Genomic DNA, 19,269 nt, shown 5'->3' with positions numbered 1-19,269 from the left:
AAATGAAATGACTCAGAATCCTTTTTGAATCGGTAATGGCTGATTTGATCTGAATCGGCCGACTCAGACTGATTTTAACAATATTGATCGGCAGGTTTCTAGTTGGTAAATCCCTTAAGGTTCATCCTACTCACTCAGGAGTATACCCAACTTCGACCTTGCATTTTGATGGTTCTTATGTGAAGTTAGGATCCAATTTTAATACACAAAATGTTTCAAAGAAGATCCAAATCCAATTAGATCCAGTAAGAACAGCCGGTCGGAGTCGACGCACAGACTTGATTATGTGGCGGTCAATTTTGTTGTGTTGGGTCAGATTGGAACTGAAACCGCATACACTTGAAGGAAAATTCCATTCGCAGTCCTACTATTTTCCTAATATTCTAAAAAAGGGTCTCATATTAAAACATTTTAAAACGCTAAATTGTCAAATAAAGACTTGAAGTTAGTCGCAGATCCACAAAAAATATCATTTTTATTATGCAGGGTCTTTTGCTAAGATGAAGGCCCAGGTTCGAATCCCTCGGCACATGAGGCTTAAGAGTTATCTGGTAGGGGTCTGCCTAACCTCAGCATTTAATTAAATTCCATTTAGGGGTTAATCGCCAACCTCAAAAATGAAATTTGACAGTTTTCACTAAGTTTGGTTCATATGAAATTTCAGAAATGGGCATATATTTGGAATCAGGGGGCAAAAGGTTAGCCCTAGGGGTGTCAGAGGGTTGGGGTTGGTTTCGGACCCAGACAAAACCAGATTTAGCCTCGATTTTCAGGTATGGTATCGGGTTCAGACACAGGTCTAATCAGACCCACCATAAGAGAAACCATACCCAAACCCAATAAGAACTACATGAACCAGACCTGGGCCAAGCCCGATAAAATAAAATTTCAGGTCTTAATCGAAACTCGGATCAGTCCCAGGTCTGGTATAAAATTTTACAAACTATACCCGGCTCCATGTTTAATCGGAGACCCGAGTATTAGTCGGGTATTCTTATTTATCACCATACAAGGACCCTATAGGATTTGGTACGTGTGAAGTCCAGGTGAACCCGATCCATTGACACCCCTAGTTAGCCCCTAAATGAAATTTTTCTTTTTTTTATATTATGACAAAGAAGGAGAATTCTGCGTCCGATGTTTGTCGGATTTTTGTGTCTGACACTAGGCTCTGTAGTGTGGATGGGAATACAGTGTCAATGAGTTGAAAGAAATATTTTTTTGGTCATGTTTTTTTAAGTGAATTTAACCATATAATAAGTATGATCCACATGGTATTTATAGTGGGAATCAACTTTTAAATCACTGGAATTTAGCCCGTTTGCAGGGTTTTTTTTTTTGGTGATTTAAAAATCAATGATCATAAATTCACCAAACTTTTATGACTTAAAAAGGGTTTTTTGGTATATATATATATATATATATATATATATATATATATATATATATATATATAGAGAGAGAGAGAGAGAGAGAGAGAGCAGTACTGGATCATAATTTTATATGGAAGTACTGGATCTGGTAAACAAAGGCTGGAAGCTTAGTCTCTAAAAGTGCAAACAGATGGGATTTTTCCAGATCTGAATACGAGCTGATCTGCCATATATCTTAATTTGAATTTCAAGAAGATTCAGATCATCTGTGTCAACAGATTTTATTTTAAGATATATATCTCTTTGAAGAAATTTCTAAGATCTATATCTGTAAACAGTATGTTGGATCCAAATCAGATTCCTGACCAAATCTAGGGATGTAAACTGTTCGGATTCAGATCGGTTGTGGCCAATGCCATATTCGACTAATCCGCTGTTGGTTAAATGGGTTTGAAATCAAATTTGGATGGTGAAAATCTCATACCATATCTGCGTTTTTACATAACATATTCTGATATTTGTTTGATTGGGTGATAAAACATAAAAACCATATCCGCATCCAATTATAGTCGGATATGGTTTTAGCTTATCAAATGCAATTAACCAGATTCGAATTGGGTCGGATATCCAATAAAATCTGATTTATTGACATCCTTATCCAAGTCCAACAAGGCCCCAAATATCAAAGGACTCTTTTGTCATTGAAAAGTGAAAAGCTAATATCGGATCTCACCCTGATACTATTAACATGTGAAGGATCCTTTGGTGCAAGGGAATGCGACCCCTTTCATATGAAAGGTCCACGACGGCAGGTGTGGGTCCCAGTTTTTTCTTTTCACCATGTGTGATGCAATCATGCAATGCAAGCACTCATACAAAGGGGAGGGAAAAGTCCACACTCCATGTCGCCCTCAGTTTTTCCTTTCTTTCTCGCGAAAGTCCATTCACACCTTCTTCCCTGGGGAAGGGGGATCCAGCGTGACACGATTTTTCATAAGGGTGTCATCGTGACTTTCATACGAAAAGCACACCCCATGCAACAAACAGTCGCTACGTTCTTTGGGGGAGATCCTATTCATCCCTTTATGGTCAGGTTGTCATATTTGTAGGGCTAGTAAACGAGCTGAATGAACCGATAATGTTCAAGCTTAGCCCATTCTTGTGGCAGGCTGAGCTGAGCTCGAGCACTTGGTGAGCCTGAGTTACACGAGCCAAGATCTAGCTGACTCATTACATGAAAAATACATCTCTTAAACTCGAAAATAATAAAATTTTGGGAAGTCAAACTAGCTCATTTACAAAATAAATACATTGTTTCAAAGCTGTATGCAATAGGATTTGAACTCTAACCTTAATGCTTGCAAACCAAACACTTCAACCATATATATATATATATATATATAGTTGATTTACAACACAAAATTCAACCTTTGGATCATGTTTATCATGTTTTATTTATCATTTTCATGTGTTTAAATTAACTGAAATATGATGTTTTATATCATAATTTCTAGACTACTATGGTGGTGCTCTTATTTTCATGAATTGTGAGTGTTTGATTTTTACTCTTTTAAAAATTAGATTTTATGATGTATTAAACATGATAAAACTTTTAACATAGTAAATAGACCATGATAAATACATCTGTATGGTTTAACTGGCAATGATGAAGATGGTACTCACTTTTGGCACCATTCCTAGTTTTGGTCGAGACTAGAGAAACATAGTCAAGCATGGCCATCTGATTTTTTTTATGGTTTTACCCTTTTTTCAGAAAAAAAAAAAACTCTTTGGTCGAACCTCTTGTCTAAGTTATTGCTTGAAAAAATCAGGTGCCATGTAAGTGTGGTCTAAAAAAATTATGCGCCATGTAAGTGGAAAATTTTCACCATGTAAGTTGCGGCCGCCTAAATTTTCAAGGAAAAAAAAAGCAAAAGTGCCAAGTAAACAGTAAATTGACCATGTTTGTTATATTTTCCAACTTGTGATTGATAATGGTATTTCCAATAAAAGCAAGGGCCATCTATCTAAAGTGCTCTTAATTTTAGTGAGCCAATTAACACTAGCTCATGTTCAAACAAGCTTTTATAAGTAGGGATGGCTTGCTTTGAGGCCACCTCCTAGGGCATCTTATTTTGGAGGGACCTCAAATATCATAAAAAATTGGAAGGGAAGATAAGTGTAAAAAACAAAGCAATTGGTGTGAACTTTATTGATGTCTGTTACAGGAAAAGGGTTTACAAAGCTAACTTGCCTTTCACTCCAGGTGCATATAGGACATTCTTGCCTGCGGTTAGTAGTTGAAAGAATTCAGAAAAGTTTTGGATTTTAGCCTCTTTTTTAAGACCAAAGAATTTTAACTTTTGACTTTTAATTAATGATCAATATTCCTTTGCTATTTAGATATTTTAGGAACAGCCAAAAATATCATTGATCCTTTTGAGATTGACACAATCACTGTTTTCAACGTGTCTAATGCTTATCAAAATGTCTAGGCTGGAAAACGTGTTCGGCTCAAGAAAAAGTTGAGGCCTTCAAATGAGACCTTAATTTTTTTTATTGTACATAAAATTTTTATTATTTATTAAAGAGGTTGCACCTTTTTTCTTAAAATTCTTAATATCTTTCATATTTACTAATTGGATTCATATATATATATATACTAATTTTTTCATTGTACATAAAAATTCTATACCTTTTTTTTCTTAAATTCTTAATATCCTCCATGTTTTACTAATTTGAACATCCCAACACTTCAAATGAAACTGTTGTCCGATTGAAGAATAAAATTGAAAAAAACATACTCTAAAAGACTCATAAATCATGTAATGGGATAGTAGTGCTTTCTTTCCATAAAATCACATAAACAGTTTTCAATACATTGCAATTCAAGCTAATAGACTCCATCAAACTAGATGAATAAACTCACACAAAACAAAATTTTCCTTTCTCCTATTTCAATCTGTCTTGAAAAATTAGGAACTTCGGCAGGCAAGCGCCCGTCAAAATCCAAGATTTCCACAACTGGCTTTTTTTCCTAGTGGTGAAAACTCCAAAAGTTATTAATTTTGAATCTTTCAATATAAAAAACATATTGAAATTCGGCATTTTTTTCATGCAAAAGAGGATGATAGATATTTTTAAGTGAAAAGGGCATGGTTTTTCACCCTCAAATACCAAAATGTCAATGTTTTGAAAAATGAAAAAGTATTGTTATGCTCACAAAAGCTTTGTACACCCAACTAAGTTGGTGACTTGGCCAGCCTAAGTCTTTTTAGTTGAAGGAGGTGGAGTGGGGTGTGTGCCGTTTGCTGCAAGGCCAAAGACAAATTTGAAGTTATTCGATCCTCGGGAGTGTATGTCATTTGCCACTAGAGTGGACTGGGGGAAAACAGAGATCCATCCAAACCTGTCCCATTTGGGGTGAGGATGAAAGACATGAAACAAAGAATGAACTGAGAACGAAGGTGAAAATCAAAACCCGTGCGGGGGTGAACTTACTTTTTCCACTGCCCCATCTCGCTCTTCATTCCTGTTTTTAAAATTATTAATATACTTTTAATATTTTATAAAATAACATTTAAATATTATATATATTTATTTCTTAACCCTAAGTTTCATGATTTCTTTACCTCATCTCTCCTTCCTCCAGTGGATTGAGGGGAGATGGGCGAACCCATCTCATTTGGAGTGAAAATGGAAGAATGAAACAAGGAATAGACTGAGGATGAAGGTGAAAATCAAAACTCGTGTCAGCAGAGTCGGACCTGTAAAGAGGCTAATGAAGCTTGGGCCTCAGGCCCTAAAAAAATTTTAGGGGCTCATTTTTAAAGCCCCAACTCCCCCATTTGTTTAGAAAAGGTTCGGGTAAAGGATCAGACCCAGATCCTTTACCCGACCCAGATTCAATTAAACATTAAAAACTCATGCGCCCCCTCATCTTCTTTAATCTAAAACCCCCTGCGCCTTCTTGTCTTCTTCAATCTAAAACCCTTGTGCTGAACTCCTACTATTAATAAGGGGGGCATTTTTTCCCTCGGCCTCAAGCCCCATAAAACACAGGTACGGCTATGTGTGTCAGGATGAAAGATAACATTTTAGTAAAGAGCTTATTGTGGTGGTTTTCTCCACGTTTAAAAAAACAAAAAAGTATTGTTCCAAAAGTTACGAAAGGCAAGTTTTGTGTTTACCCATATGACCAAAGCATTGTGTGGGATCCATCCATGGTTTATAATTTGTTCATATCAACAAAGGGACCCACCGTGGCACCATTCAAGGAAGTGGGAAATAATTTGTTCTTATCCCTAGCTATCAATCCCAACATGATGCAACTTGAACCAATCGTAGATATCTCCATCCAGTCAACTTAAATTAAAAGTTTGGTGTACTAAGGGGGTTGGCGTAGTGGGGGTGGGGCCTTGGCTGCTAGACGGGCAGTTAATGTTCGATTTTCATGGGTGTCACCCCTCTACGCAAGCCAATGCATAGCATAGGCCCTGTGGATTCTAGCCTCAGAGTTTTACGCTGCCGGGCACGACGACCATAGGTATGGCAGTCCGAGCCAGCACGACCAGGGGTCTTTGTGCTGGGTGCAGTTTCTTAAGGTTATAAATTCCCAAAAAAAAAAAAACTTAAAGAGTTTGGTGCTCTTAGGCAAGTTGCTTCTGGTCTATAAGTTTGGATACAGCATGATATCCCATCAAGGTGAGTTTGGATAACATTTTTCTTGAAAGTTCTAGATTTCATAAGATCTGATCTATAAGTTTTAGATTTTTAGTTGTTTGGGGGACATGGAAGATTTAGAATAGTGAAAATGACGATTTTGTGTGGATCTTGAAACTTTCAAGTTTCTCCCCCACTAGTGAATCTTGAACTCATAATGCTCTCTCTCTCTCTCCCCAAACATGATGGGAAATTTTGAAATTGGATTTTTGCTTGGTCTAATATAATGTGGAAGGAGACACACTTACTTATGGATGTCACCAAGTTGATGGGATGTCATAAGTTCAAAACTCATGAGTGGTGTCCCTTGCCGCAAGGTCAAAACTGGGGGTACTCCCTGGAGGGCATCAACGGTTTTACCAACCGGAGGTCAGCCAATGTGGTTGATAACGGGGGTTTTCCTTGGGTTATCCAAAAAAATTCTTGACTTTAGATTTCTAGAGACATATCTCGCAAGTTGTGCATATTTGATCGACGGGGTGTGTGTGAGGTTGGATCAATGAAAGAAGCCAGGTCGAACCCCACCATTGTCAAGACGTAACCCCTTGCTTTTACAGGTCAATCCACAAAAGACATGGGCTTCGATGGACTACCCAGGGCTAACTTTGTAGGGAAGGAGACCCATTAAGTGGCCCTACGTCCTTTGAAAAGTTTCTTGCCATTCAAAAAAACTGAGAAAAGAATTTCTAGAAATACATGCAAACACAACCCAAGACAAATTGAAAAATGAAGGGATGATTGTGTTTGACAGTATTGTATTTGATTACATGGAAAATAAATGTTCTTTGGGGATGATGCCGCTAGGAAATTGAAACTTGAGTGCCCGATATTTCCAATATCTTAGCCATTTTCATTATGCAACCAACAAGAAGCAACATGGAATTACGTTAAAACTTAAAAAAGCAAAAAGGCTTTTTATCCAACAATATGTCATGTATGTCATAGATTCTACATTCAAAATAACATTAGCCTAAATTTTTGTACATGCCCAAGTTAGAAGAAATGATGCACAAAATGTGGAAGCATGAATTAGTTTTGTCTAGGTCATAGTATCATCACTGTAATACAGCATATATTTGTAGCAATATAAAAAATCTTGGTACTGAGAAATTCTTGCAATAATTTGAAATTTTTTATTTTTAGGAAAACCATGAGAAAATATAGCGGGATAAAAATTAAAACTTAAGAATAAACAATAAAGTGCATAAAAATATTAAAATAAGCATTTTGATCATGTTAATATTGTATTAAGATTCACGATATCCTAAAAAATGTTGCCGGTATTTGTCACAGAGATTTGCAATCAACCGATCATACAAGGGAAACATAATCTATGATAGCACCCAAAAAAAAGTATTTGATGGATTCCCATTACAGCAAAGATACCATCTTTATTAGAGCAGTCAACCAGTCATACAAGGGAAACATAATCTCTGATAGCACTGCAAAAACAAGATTCTCTTTGACAAAATCCTCTATCTGATGGATTGCCATTTCGGCAAAAACACCATCTCATTAGACCAGTTATTGTATAAAATTCTTCCATGAACCATTCAAGCAAATGGATATGTATCGACAGTCGAATCTAATTTCCGCTGAAGAAAACCATACAAAGGCCTGCAGAGCAAATAAAATATATCCTTAGACTGACTAAAATTTTGCAAGATGAAAGCCACAGAGGGGTCAAAATACTTGGTTGAGTTTTGACTTGACCGAGTTAGCTTGGCACTCGGGCAAGAAATTAATCCTGCATTGACTGAGCCACTCTAGTTAAGCAGGTTCACTACCAAGCTAGCTGCTCGATCCATCTCTATGGCACAACTGCAGATGTTAACTTGAGGCGAGTACCAGTCATAGAGTAGTTGTGAACTCACAGTCACAACTAGGTGAGACTAGGATCATGTCCTCAGTTTGGTCAGCAACCAACTTAGTTAAAACTTATTGAGAAACAAAATTGGTAGCTCGGATTGTGTATTTATAATAACATGGTTTAGAAGTAAAAAGCCGCAAAGGCTAACCAAGCTAAGCATCCTGGTCATTCTGGCAATTCATCTGATTCGATAACATCCTAAACTAAGCTGTCCAAGTCACTGGCTTCTTCAGTTCGAGTTTCAAACTAACTTGACCAAGTTGGTCTCTGGATCAACATTCTGATACAGCCTACAGCTAAGTTTCCATGAATTGGTCTAACATGGTCAAGTATGCAACATTTCAGATTAGGTGCTTGTACTCATCTCCTTTAAGTACTTAGCCAAAGTTAACTAAGTTCAAAGCAGCTCAGTTGAGCTGGTTCCTTGGTTAACTGGGGAAGAAAAATGAAAGGCTAGTGCTTCAACTGTCCCTTCAAGAAGGAGGACTACCTCGTGGAATCTTGCCAAAACAGGTTCAGGTCGCATCCTTCCCCTCTCTAGAAAGCTCTCTTCACAAGCATGGATGATGTACTTGAATTGCTCTTCAAAATCTCGTCATTTGTGTATCCAGATGCCATAATAGATTCACTGATCACTTCCTGCAAGAAAAAGAAGACTTTGAGTGAGTAATCTTGCTATGCAAAAACTTTAAGATTAAATTGCAGTTTCCTTGAAGACAGCAAGCAATGTTTCATTTAAAAAAGCTTCAATATGCTTGGTGTAATATGTGTCTGTGTGCATTTAGGTATTTATATGATGATGTGTGTGCTTGTCTATATGAGTGTCTAGTCATGCTAAGAAAATGACTTCCATCGAAGAATAAAATGTCAGTTTCCTTGTTTACCTGGCGCATCAGAACCATGCTATTGTTAGGAGAGCTATTAGAACTCTTGCCCAGCATATAAGGCGTTAGATTTTCTTCTGCCAAGGCTCTTAGTCTTTGAAGCTCAGGTAAGACAACTTTGTCAAGATCAGGCCTATCTTTCCTCCTCAATTCTGCGCATTTTAAAGCCAACTTAGCAAATTTCAAGGTCTCTTCCATAGGCCAGTCACGAACTGTTGGATCCAAAATCTCTAAAAAAGTTCCCTTGTCAATAGACCGTTCGACATGATGGGTTAGACCCATTGGTGGCTTTGCTGTGATGATTTGCAGCAGCATGATCCCAAGGGAGTATATATCTGACTTTATGCCAAGCATCCCCGTTTGCTGATATTCAGGATCTATATAACAGAATGTACCGGCTGTGGAGGTCATCCTATACTGGGTCACATCATTAACTACATTAGGGGGGACAAGTCTAGCAAGTCCGACATCGCTGATCTTGCTAACAAAGTTCCTGTCAAGCAGGATGTTTGCTGGCTTAAGATCCCGATGGACCAGTGGCTCTGGTTTGGACTGGTGGAGGAAGAGCAGACCTGTTCCAATCTCTGCTGCAATTCGAAATCGAAGTTGCCATGAGAGAGATGGAGTATTTCCTCGTCGGAAGAGACGATCTTCCAAGCTTCCATTAGCCATGTACTCATAGACAAGGCAGCCATATTCTGGGCAGGCACCAAGGAGCAAGACCATGTTGGGATGCCTGATACAGCTCAAAACTTCAACCTGCACAAATTTGATTGTTGCAATTATATTTTAACTAAATTTGATAAGTTGAACATATTAAATGATTTCAAAAATAAAAAATGGTAGACTAAGTACACTTCCTTTTGCAGTGAATATGTATGAAAGCATGCATGCGACAAAGATGAAAACTGGCTTTTGTTTGAAAAGAAAAGCATCAGTGTCCATGGCACCATGGAATAGTTGCAATATTCTCAAGCCCATTCCACCCGCAAATGCAGAAGGTTATTGGGCTGTATGCATATTTTTATATATGTGCTGTTTGTCATGTGTCTCTGTGTCTATGACCAATCATGATTCTGTGCATATGTGAAGAATGTATCATGTGCTTTTCATGATGTGTGAACTGTTTACTACTACAAAGGTGAGAAAAAAAGGAAATACAGGATCATCAGCAGAAGCACATATAGGTGGCATAAAAGAAACCTAAACTTTTAGATTTTTTAGTTATCCTTCCAAACTGGAATAAAATTTAAAACAATGTTGGAGTTTCAATGTCATCCAAGTTCAATCCTACAGTATATGTAAGCACTTCTCTAGCCAATCCAAGCTACCAAAGGGAAGATGTTATTTAGATTATGTATGGATTATTTTCATCCATTATCAGTAGGAGGTGCTTGTCAATGTTCTCCTATCTATTTTTTAAAATGCAAGTAAACTTAGCATATTCAAAATATTTGCATTGGCAGAAACAGGAAAATGCAAGGTATACTTAGCACTAGCCATCATGAAATGAAAACTTCAGAAATAGCTATCCTGAAAGTTGCTTACCTCTTGTTGGAACTGCATCCTCCCTTGAGCTGCATCAGGCCTCAAAACTTTGATTGCAACAGGTGTATGGTCCAGGTAGCATCTATATACAGGTCCATATCCGCCTTCACCAATTTTCCTTGTTTCTACGAAGAATTCCGTAGCAGCTTCAATCTCTTGAATTGTATACCTCCTGTATCGAACGTCTGTCTGTGCCAACGCGTCTAATGCCTTCTTCTTTTCTTCTGATTCTCTGAGTGCTTTCATCTCTGCACTTGCTCTCTTTTTTGCTTCAAGCTCTGCTATCCTTTGAGATGCCTCTGCTGCCTCCAATGCTGCTTTGCACTTTGCCTTCTCCTTCTCTGCTACGGCCAAAGCTGCTTCCTCGGCCAGCCTGGCCTCCTCCAGCCTTTGTTCTTCCTCCATTTTCCAACGATGCAGTTCTAATGCCTACAATACGCAGATGCATGTAAGTATATATCAAGAAGCCTAATCATCAGTTTCTTGCATTTTTAGTCCTTATGTTCTTTCACCATCATTCAATTGAACTCCCACCATGGATAACTGAAGATTACCATGATTTCTTCAAGGAAAAAAAATACTATAAATAGATTTACTCATTAAAGAAAACTATTATCATGCTGATGCTTCAAGACCCTTAACAAAACTTGCCCACATTGGTTATATGATTAGGCCTTTTCTGTGCACAATTGGACAGACTACAGCATTTATTTCTAGTTCTCAGATGCTTGTTCAGAAGGGGGGGGGGGGGTTGAGAGATCATATTGCAAGGCAATTTCCCAACCAGTTAAATATTTTCAAAAAGTGCATGTTTTGACAAGAAATTGTGGAGAGAAAATCACTGTCTTGTAACTAAGTTTGAAGTATCCAAAGAAGCCACACATGAGTATCAACATTTAATACAATACGTTACTGTTTACAATCTAGAATACCCAAAAGAGTGACAACATTGTTGAATACCATTTATCTTTGATGATGCAATGTAAATGAAAAGGCAGAGTGTCACTACCTTTGAGACTGATGACATGTAAGCTATATTGCATATCCTTCCTATTCACACGGTTCACTGTTCTTCAAAGTTTAGTGGTTTCTTTTGTTTTTGTGTTTTGCTAGAATGCATTTTGTTAGATTGAACACTAATTTGAAAAGATGACAATCCATTATTATATACCTTCTGTTTTGCAGAAAGTGCTTCTTTGCATGCATTGCTATACATATCCATTGTCTGCTTCAATTCAAGCTTCAATCTCCTCATTTCAGCTTCGATGTCCTCCTGAGAGATGAAAACCAAGTTCCCAATTCATGTAAAGGAAGGGAGTTTATAAGGAGTGAGATAAATAAAACTTCTTTTGCTTCTTCTACCTCTGTTTCTGTTATAGTCACTCACCGGTGTCTGTGTTGACCATGAACCACCACCGCCTTGAGAACTGGAAGATTGATCCATGTCGCTGGAGTTGAGATCAAGAGACTTGTGTGCAAGGTGAAGCGATGATTGGAAGCTTCGGCTATTAGAGGACATGGAGTCTTCATCAATAATGTTTCCACTCGATAGCCTTGGAGGTCTTCCTGATTCACGATTCTCGGTGGGTGAAGGAAACAATCTGTCTGTGCTCTGTCGCCCACTACTAACATAGGATATGTCACTATCCGGCAGTGTGAGCTCACCATTATACCGTGAACCCGGGGATCTCCCTGGTCTGTTGAATGGAGACCTGTTCACATAAAAAATCAGTTACAATGCTTCCCAATCTTAACTTGATTCAATGCTTGGTTATGTTATAATTTCCTCAAAAGATTGACACAGCTCAGTCACTTTGTGGCTCAACTAACTGATACATAGTGCAGGATCTGGCTGTAAATCAGAATTTTGAGTATTCAATAGATCAAGAATGCCACGGCCAAGATAAGTTCCAATTATATGACAACTGGGTTGTCTTGACCAAGAGGCAACAAGGTAGGACTTATTGTCAATTAGTTGAGTCCTCTGGGACTTGAGACGTAACCATGCCTTGTTTGAGTCAGAAGGGTCTTACTGTCCCTGTTCTAACACATTGGCCACTAGGTCCCAGCTTGCACTCTGCAAGTCTTTAAATTTGGATTAAAACTATCCAAAAAAACAAATCAGAATGTCTCAAGAGCACATCATTACTATGTTTACGTACTTGATTGTATCGATACCATCATTGTCAGCTGTAAATGCTGTAAATTAAAAAAAAAAGTACCAAAGTCAGAAATACAGAAAAATTAATCTCATTAAAGCATGGCAGTCATTTCAAGTAATGAACTCAAGAAGGCAAAAGTAAAACTAAGGCAGACCTTTTGTGACAGCGGGAGGGTTTATTTCCAGGGGCTCGAGCCTTTGAATTAGTTGGTTAGTGCTGGTTTGCCGAGCTGTCGGAATCAATGGTGCTGCCCTGGTTGCCGATCGAACAGAAGATACCTTGCCTTTGGAAATAACATGCACCGAGCAAAAATCTGGTGCGCCTTTGGAAATGGTAGTAGCAATATCCTGGTTCTTCAATCTTCTGCCAGGAAGTGGTTAATTTTATAAATCTAAACAAACTAAAGTTACAACCATGAGTGCATCTAACTGTAGACCAAGATGCTTGAACATAATATTTTTAAGTTAATGCAAGTGACGGCAGCAGTTCTTTCTTGTTCACCTCATCATGTGTGCATAAGAAAGGCTACATCTACACATTACTTTTTTCACATATCTTATAGAAATTGTGCTGTATATGTGCCATGCACGGATTTGCTGCTAACACCAATAGCTAATTGAATACAGAAAATTACCTGATAAATGAATTTCTGGATGATGCACCAACTACAAGATTTTCAATTGCAAACTGAGAAACATATTCAATCACAGCCTTTGGCACATCGCTGTCCTCTAAAATAACATCCTTACAAGTAATCTGATACAAAGCAAAACTTCAACAAATTAAAAACCACACACAGATTTTCCTATATTTATTAAACTGTATGTGTGTGTGGATTTGCTACTGTGCATCATAGGCATAATCTATTTGGAAAATCATAGGTGAAAGTTGTATCCACTCAATCTGACCTCATAGGCGTGTTCAGCACGGTTTGTTTGCTAGAGATTGCATTTTGGTTCATCTTTTTTATATGCAAAAAATATGATATTTTGGGTTATGAAATTTTGGTACATTGTGCGCCATTGATTTTTTAAGCCCTTGGAAAACCAGCTTATATGTTGCAAAAGCATTATCCAAAACGTATTTTCTACTAAAGAAATTAGGTAGATCACTTCTATAAGGTTAGATCTACAAAAAAAGGTGGAGAAAAATTGCAAAAATAGTGGTCTCTATTAGAATGCATGTACAAACTACCTCTCTCTCTCTCTCTCTCTCTCTCTCTCTCTACAACAACAACTACGCCTTCATCCCAAAACAATTGGGGTCGGCGATATGAACCAACAAAGAAAATCATTATGGGTCTTCCACATGAATCCTTCTCCTCCATTCATTTCTATCCAATGCCATGTCCTCGGTGAGGTTTCTCTCTCTCTCTCTCTCTCTCTCTCTCTCTATATATATATATATATATATATATATATATATATAGTGAGAGAGATTCAGAAAAAAACAACAAAAGGAAGTGATAACGTACATCTTTACGTGTGCAATAGCATCGAAATGGAAGGAACAATTCCTTAAGTTGCTCTTCGGCCTGCTCCTTCAACGCCATGGCAACATCTTCACTTACGTCTGTAATAGAAACATGGTTTCCCACTGTACATATCAGTTTTGGAAAAGATGAACCAAATCGAAATAACATAAGAAGATAGAGGACTAGCTATGATTTCCCAGGCTACTTTATCCATGTCCATGGAGATGTCCAATAAAATTTTCGTCAAAAGAAAATTGTAATTTACAAAAAGGCTACCTAACTTATCCGCTATTTACAAAAGAAAAAACTTATATTTCACTTAACTGCCTACTTTTCATAATTTATGGTCCAAAAACGTGTTTGATCCACAAATTCATCTGTCGGTCATTTCTGATTCGTTTAACAAAAGACCATATGACATAAGATGAATTGTTTTATCAGAAAAGAGCAAAAATATTATTTCATACCTCAAGGTAGGGATGTAAACGGTTCATATTCGGGTTGGATTTTCTGCAGAGTTGGATTTCATTTAAGTGGATTCGGTAAGTGAAAGACTATCCGTATTACAAATGTTTCAAATTCGTTTTCGGGTTTAAAGTTAGAAGCCGAAACCCATGGATATCCTAATATGGTTATACTTAAACATGTAATCAAATGTCTATTTTGTGTTAACCAGATCCGCATTTGGTGATTCACTATTCTTTTGGACCTGGGCTCTGCAAAAGCGAAAGGATCCTCAATGCATAAACTCGTGTCGTTAAGCTTATACTTGTGGGGACAAAAATAGGTAAGAGATCAAACTAAATGTATGACTTAGAAGTAGGAGTTTTTCAAGGAAAAGTGAGATCTTTTATAAGATTCTGTGGGCTAGCCGGGCCTAGAGGAGCTTCTCCTGTTCCACCTATATAGTGATCTGCTTCTCTCCATGCTACAGATGTTCGGTTGAATTCAAATCTCACTCCTAATCTGATTAACTAGGATCTGATCAGGTCAGATTCGTTTAAACCTGCACCTGTGGCTCAAACAGGTATTTGAAATGTGTATACACATTAAACAGTTGCATGCAATAATTCTAAAATTTATAGCTTTTTGTAAATAGCTGATAATTAAATTACAACTAAGTAAATATGGGGGCTTGAGGTCATTTTCATGTAATATATATGGGACCATTAAAATAATTGAGTTTAGCATCAGATAGATTTAATTATATGAAAATGACTAAAATACCTTTAAAAAGAATGGTATTTAAAAAAACTCATGGTTATTTTTTGTTCATTATAAGTCTTTTGAACTTCAAGCAAATTAAAAGTCAAACACCTTTTCCAAAAAAAATAACTTTATGAATCCACCAAATTTACTTTTGTGATCTCAAAAAGTAAGATATTTTAATTAGTTTAATATGATTGAATTTATTTAATATTGAAGGTAACTATTTTAATGTTAGATTATATATATATATTTATATATATATATATAGAGAGAGAGAGAGAACTCACTGGGGTTTGGGATGGTCTGGCTCTTGGGTCTGACATGGATGACCATTAAGGTCTGGCCCTTAGTGAGGAGATGATCCACCGTCCACCTCAACGCATATTGGCTACTCTTGTCCTTGTCAACAGCCACTGCCACCGACCCACCCTTCTCCCCAACTCTTGGCTGGCTCATTCTCTCTCTCTCTCTCTCTCTCTCTCTCTCTCTCTTGAGTAATCACAATATTACTATGCCAACAGGCAGCTGTTCTTGTTTTCTCTCTCTAGAGACGAGTCATGGAGTTTTCACCGGGGGTGCAAAGAACACCCCCTCTACTCTATGCCTCTCTCTCTAGATCTCTCCTTGAATCCTTCTTTCTCCTCTCCCTTCTTCCCTCTTTTTTTTTCTCCTGCTTTTATTATGCTTTTGTAATGGAGGCTAAAGGCGCCTCTGATTTGCACTTGCCAAGGAGGGCATGGCTGCTCGTAGTTAACGGGTGCCTATATTTAAGCTTTGAATGCTTAGCCACAAACCTTGCTCATGCCCCATGCTATTTTTGAAGTTTGGATCATAGGGCTTGTGAGTTGCATTGTTCTATATCGATCCCACGTGTTCCTTCTCTAACCTTTTAATTAAACTCTTCTAGAACACATTTGATGCAACGAGAACCATGATAATCTAGCTGGATGGATCTCTTCACAAAAATTTTAAAAAGAAATCTAGCTGGATAGATGTCAAAAATTAGATAACTTCTCTAAAATGTCATTTGAGCATGTGTTATGAAAATGTAATTAAAATTTTGTATAGATATATATATTTGTTTGAAAAAAATTGTTTCTTGCATGACAATTTGTAATCTTTTAAGAACACTAGAGACTCGGCCCATCCATATGTCCAAGATAACTGAAATGATAAAAAAAAATTGTCATCAATTACCTTTATCAAGATTAAAAGTAAAATAATCTAACATTCTGGATAATGAACACGTTGAACGCAACTATTTTAAGAATATTTAGTATATATCTTTGCAAAGCATGAAAAAATACGCTAATAAATGTAAGTTTTTTCATGAAAAATAGCAAATCTAGTAACAAACACATTTAAGTGTTGAAATAAAAAAAGAATTTTAGTGAGTCAGTGAGATATAACCCATTTGGTTAAAGGCTGTATAAATAAATGGAAACTTATTTCATGAACTTCCACATTGAAAAACAAAAGACTAATACCAAGACTTTACCTACGTGGGTATTATTTCTTGCATTTTTTTTGTATTATCCACTACAAGAAAAACCTCCTTTATTGGTGAGCTAGTAAAATGACTTTTTCATTGGTGACATTTTATGTAGCACTAGTGAAAATGGTTGTTATACTGGCGCTAGATAATAAACATTTTTTGGTGCACACAAAAAGTGCCAAAAAAAATGTAATTTTTTCTGGTGCCAGAAAAAAGAGTTTTTTTTTTCACACATAAAAAGTGTGCCAGTGAAAAACATGCATTCAAAAAAAAAAGTTTTCAGCTACTGGTCTCTCTCTTTAGCGTTCGATCGTCGGTGACTCTCTCTCTCTCTCTCTGCGACATCCAATCGTCAGACATATACTTTAAATTTTAAGGGTTTTGCATTTTAATTCATATTTTTATTATTTATTTAGTGAATGTATGCTAAATCCTAATTTGTCTCTCATTTATTATTTAGATTTTAAGGGTTTTATATTTTAATTGCTAATTTTATATTTTACTAAATGAATACATGCTAAATCTGTTTTTTTTTATTATTTATATTTTAAGAGTTTTGCATTTTAATTGTTACTTTTGTTATTTATTCTATAAATACATGTTAAATCTAATTCTTTTCTTATATATAATTTAGAATTTAGAGGTTTTATATTTTAATTTTAAATTTTATAGAATATATTTAGTAAATGCATGCTAAATCTTTTTTTTTTTCTTATATATGACTTAGAATTTAAGGGTTTTATATTTTAGTTCATAATTTTGTGTAATTTATTTAGGGAATGCATGTCAAATTCATTTTTTCTCATGTATGATTTAGATTTTAGAGGTTTTACATTTCAATTTTTAATTTTGTATAATTTATTCAGTGAATCCATACATATTTTTGTTTTTTTACATGTATGATTTAGATTTTAAGGGTTTTATATTTTAATTACTAATTTTGTTATTTATTGAATAAATGCATGGTAATTCTATTTGTTTTATCATGTATGATTTTGATTTTAGGGATTTTATATTTTAATTCTTAATTATCTAGTTTATTTTGTAAATGCATGTTAATTCTATTTTTTTCATGTATGATTTATATTTTAGGGGTTCTGCATTTTATCCTCCACCCCCCGCCCCACCTCCCTGGCGGGGATGGATTTTATCCTCCACCCCCGCCTTCATCCCCGGTTCAAACGGGGATGAGGCGGGGCAAAGTGCACGTCCATCCCCGCCTCCACCCCCGGACGGGGATGGATTTTAACCTTCGTCCCCGCCTCCATCCCCGTTTCATACCCTTCATCCCCGGTCCAAACGGGGCAAGGCGGGGCGGGGCCCCGCTTTCCCACGGTCCACTGCCATCGCTATGTGCAACCGGAGTGCAATGACGCTGGTTTTTGGATCTTAATAAGATCTAACGACCAACATATAATGTATTTAAACCAACAAAAATAAAGCAAAAAGGTGTGCCGTAACCTCTCCCACTTGCGCCCCCATCTTCCTGTCTCCACTCCCTCTCGTTCTCTGCAACCTCAAACCATCGCTGGAAGCACCTACTTGTCCTATCGTCGAAAGCCCCTGCATGTTGTAAGCCCGAGGTTGCAGCAAGAGGGAGAAGAGAAAAATGTTGCAGTTAGAGGTCACTCTATCCAAAAAACATAATTCTCTCTCTTCTCAACTGTCACTCTCTCATTCCTCTCTGTAGACGCTATGTCTTCTCCGTCTCCAGAGGCCACCTTACCCTACAGAGGTCCTTCTATGTACCCGACATCACCTTGCTATTTACTTCTCCTTGTTCTCTACTTGTCACTGAATTAGATGAAAGAGAGAGAGAGAGATGACAAAGAGAGATGAGAGAGCAGGCACTCCAATGCTGGGTCGACGATGGGTGGCCGGATGAGAGTGCAGATAGATCGTAGAGAGAGATAAGAAAGAAGAAAAAAGAAAAAAAAAGATTAGTTGGGTCATTTAAAAATGTTAGTTTATAATAACGACATAAATATGATCGTTATAAAGAGGGTCGTTATAAAGAGAGGCTATAAAAGTGACAAACATGTTATTGTTATAGAAAAGCTATAAAAGTGACAAACATGATATGGTTGTAGAAAAAGGTTATACCGATGAGCTTTTTAATCTTGCCATTATATATCAATAGTGGAAATATTATATGCCTGTTAAATATTGCTGTAAAATTTTCTTAATGGTAATAATTAATGGTCATATAATGTTGCCGTTATAGATGAGGTTATAACGATGAGATTTATATATTGCCGTTATATATTAATAACGATGATATTATATGTCTGTTAAATATTGCCATACAAGTTTTTTTAACGAAAATAATTAACGGTCATATAATATCGCTGTTATAAATATACCTATAACGATGATATCTAAAGTTGCCATTATAAGTATGTTTATAGCAATGACATATTTAACTACCATATAATGTAGCCATTATAAAAATAACTGTAACGATGATATATAAAGGTGCCATTATAGATATGTATTTAACAACGAAATTTGTGTCGGGCAAAAGCATTCATA

General features: G+C 36.7%; 1 protein-coding gene across 1 annotated transcript; it reads right to left on the bottom strand.

Moving 5' to 3' along the window:
- Positions 1-8,502: 8,502 nt before the first annotated feature.
- Positions 8,503-15,698, bottom strand: LOC149837070 (U-box domain-containing protein 35-like). The gene is made up of 10 exons (XM_090007962.1): positions 15,530-15,698; positions 14,034-14,155; positions 13,194-13,315; positions 12,714-12,922; positions 12,560-12,596; positions 11,785-12,109; positions 11,569-11,670; positions 10,398-10,826; positions 8,850-9,608; positions 8,503-8,604 (listed from the first exon to the last, which is right to left on the bottom strand). The coding sequence occupies exons 1-10, from the start codon at positions 15,696-15,698 to the stop codon at positions 8,503-8,505; spliced, it is 2,376 nt and encodes a 791-aa protein (XP_089864088.1).
- Between the last annotated feature and the right edge of the window lie 3,571 nt (positions 15,699-19,269).

Source organism: Nuphar pumila, chromosome 5, assembly GCF_984573655.1.
Source record: "Nuphar pumila chromosome 5, dmNupPumi1.hap1.1, whole genome shotgun sequence".
NCBI classification, from domain to species: Eukaryota; Viridiplantae; Streptophyta; class Magnoliopsida; order Nymphaeales; family Nymphaeaceae; genus Nuphar; species Nuphar pumila.
Note: the sequence above shows the minus strand (reverse complement) of the source record. Positions and strands in the feature narration are given on the sequence as shown.